The sequence below is a fragment of the Morone saxatilis genome, unplaced genomic scaffold, assembly GCF_004916995.1.
Source record: "Morone saxatilis isolate NCDOM2014 unplaced genomic scaffold, NCSU_SB_2.0 Contig0, whole genome shotgun sequence".
NCBI lineage: Eukaryota > Metazoa > Chordata > Actinopteri > Moronidae > Morone > Morone saxatilis.
Genome location: NW_023339650.1, coordinates 12,640,424 through 12,643,443, shown reverse-complemented (window position 1 = coordinate 12,643,443; position 3,020 = coordinate 12,640,424). Strand labels below are relative to the sequence as shown.

At 39.0% G+C, this 3,020-nt stretch overlaps 1 protein-coding gene across 1 annotated transcript; it reads left to right on the top strand.

Moving 5' to 3' along the window:
• Nucleotides 1-699: 699 nt before the first annotated feature.
• Nucleotides 700-2,752, top strand: LOC118322004 (elastase-1-like). Its single transcript, XM_035653586.1, has 8 exons — nucleotides 700-786; nucleotides 899-993; nucleotides 1,218-1,324; nucleotides 1,460-1,588; nucleotides 1,686-1,822; nucleotides 1,912-2,057; nucleotides 2,438-2,587; nucleotides 2,685-2,752. The coding sequence occupies exons 1-8, from the start codon at nucleotides 753-755 to the stop codon at nucleotides 2,691-2,693; spliced, it is 807 nt and encodes a 268-aa protein (XP_035509479.1). The 5' UTR covers nucleotides 700-752; the 3' UTR covers nucleotides 2,694-2,752.
• Nucleotides 2,753-3,020: the final 268 nt, after the last annotated feature.

The following is a 3,020-nucleotide window of genomic DNA, read 5'->3' as shown; positions in this document are numbered from 1 at the left end:
CCCATCTGTACAGATCTCAAACACCAGGATCAAGTTTTAGTCATTCACCAAACTTTATTTGTTTGTCTCTCAAAAAGAAGATGTTTTTTACATTTTAATAGATTATTATTATGAATATTATTATTATTATTATTATTATGTCCATAACTTGACTTTTTATATGCATATGTTTCTACTACATAATTACACATCTTTATCTTCCACTGAAATAACAATCAGTCTGTTTTTGACAATATGGGGTTGGATAAAATCCTATTCTGTGAGCGAGCAGTGGAACATTTTTTCCTTTTCATAGGTTGTTGATCAGTTACCAGAGTTATCTGTAGGAAAATTTGTGTTTGAGTCAAGCTCTTTGCAGATGGTTGAATTTGCCTGCCTGTGAGTGCACCTGCTCTTTCCCACCATGATAAGAAATACACACTCTTATTTTTAAGTTTACTAAATCAATTAAATGATAATAATAATAATAATAATTAGTATATAATTACTGTATAACAATGACTATATCTATCTATAAGGATTTTGAGGGATTTCTATGGTTGCTGACTACCTGTAAAGAAATCTAACATTTCTCCAAAGTGTTTTTCCATTCCTCAGCACAACATGGTGTACATTCAATCTGGCATTATCAACATGGATTGCTGATATTGGCAGGTAACGTAATGGTTGCCTCATTCTTTCTGAAGGTCTCCCAGTCTCAAACTGATATAAATAGTTAAACTGCCTCTGTGACTATTCTTCAGTGCGCCAACATGATTGGGTTTGTGGTTCTTCTGTCCTTCATTGGTAAGTTTTCAAAGAAATAAACCAACACAATTTACAATAGACTTTTTAAATGCTGTTTTGTGAACATGAACGTCACCATTGTACTCTGTTCATATTTATGTGTGCACCAAAGGGCTGATTTGTGCTGAAGCACCCTTCAACCATAATGTGCACAATCAGAGGGTCATAGGAGGCCATGATGCTCCTCGCAACGCCTGGAAATGGCAGGTAAAACCTCTAAGAACTATTAAATTGAACTAAAATACTATATGCAGTGCTTTCATTTAAATGTTCAATTCAGTTTTTTATGTGCTTTGGAATTTTCTTATTTCTCTTATTGAGCGAATTAGTTTAAAAATCGACCCACTACTCCTCATATTACTGAATGACTTCTGAAATAACATTAAATCCTGAACCTTATCAGTGTGTATTTGGTCTCTGTATTCCCTCAGGTTTCTCTCCAGCAGGACGCATACAATGATGGTTACTACTACCACCTCTGTGGAGGCACTCTCATTGATCCTTTCCACGTTATGACAGCAGCTCACTGTATCCTCAGGTTGGGTCTCTCTCTGGTCGTTATCTTATGCCATCAATACACACCTACATATATTTGTACTTATACATGTAACATGGGGTAACGTTATCCAGATGTTTAAGCATAATGTGGTTTTGTTTCTTATGCTCCTGTCAGCATGGATGCTAGTACGTACCGTGTGGTGCTTGGTGAGTATAACCTGTATGAGTACGATGGCAGTGAGCAGTTCCACCGTGTGACAAGGATTACTGTCCATCCTGGGTGGACTGGAGACCTTGCCAAAGGGTAAAATGACAGCAAGTCTTAATCTAACCACAATTTAAAAAGGCAGCCTATTCAATGTTGAATGACATTTTATTAACCATGTTTTGTTGTCTATTAGAAATGATATTGCTATCTTGAGACTGGCTGATTCTGCGTATGACAACGGCCATGTGGCTGTTGCCAACCTGCCCGGACCCGGTCAGACCCTGCCTCATGACTTCACCTGTTACATCACCGGCTGGGGACTTATGGACTGTGAGAAGACGCCCATGCACACATATAATATATGCCCATGCACAACATTTATGTATATCTCATATAAATATCCTGCACTCTTTTCACAGACATGGGGAGCGTCCCTGCCATTCTGCAACAGGCTGCCATCCCGGTGGTGGCGCATTCAGTCTGCTCCCAGCCTAACTGGTGGGGCAACATTGCTCTGGAAACCATGGTGTGTGCTGGAGGGGATGGAGTCATATCCGGCTGCCAGGTACAGCAAACATATGTGTGCATCTGCCTAATGCAAGAATGTTCTGTCCTGAAACCAGTTTGCCTCACCTAAGACTAGCATTTATATATATTTTTGTATTTTTAGAATATTTTGGGTCTCATTTCTGTTTCTTATTATGTATAATAATTATTTATTCTGTGATTTAAATTGATCTTCAACAGTCAACATTAGCTACATTGTCAGTAACCAAAGATTATAATTCTGACAACAATGCCAGCTATTGCCACCCAGCAGATCTCTGCCTAAGTGAAAACTGTATAAAATAGGCTGAATAAGAGGTAATGTCCTACTTGTTAATGCACGTGTCTTCAAACTGGACTCTCTCTTCTTGTGTCTGTTCTTATTGCTACCTGTCCCAGGGCGACTCTGGAGGTCCCCTGAACTGTTTCACCAATGGAGACTGGAGAGTCTACGGTGTTGTCAGTTACGGTCCATCTGGCATGTGCAACCAAATGACTAAGCCCACCGTCTTCACCAGAGTCTCTTCCTTCCAGGACTGGATCTATTCAGTAGGCCTCCACAATGTGCTTCTCAAAATATCACCATATCTGTCTGCATATTTCAGTTGCTTGACTTTTATGTCTCTGTCTGTTTTTTTTTCTCCAGGTTTTGTAAAATCTACACAACAATCAACTGTCACATGGAACCAGTAAAATAAAATGAATATGGTCTTAGTTATGTGTGTCTTATATACTTATTTACTTGTAGTTCTTAATTTAGCCAAAGGAGGGCGATAGTGGTTCATGTTTAGACCTAAAAAACCCTCTGACTCCTCTCAGGTGTTTCTTGGCACTCTTCTACGCTCTCTCTTTCTCTTCTACTTTCTCACAGTCTCAGAATTGTTTTGCTTATTGGATACATTTTTGTGTTGATGATTGTAACCAGTCTACAAATGGGGCTACAGTTAAAGGGTCATTGGGGCGAATACCAGCAAAAGTAGGA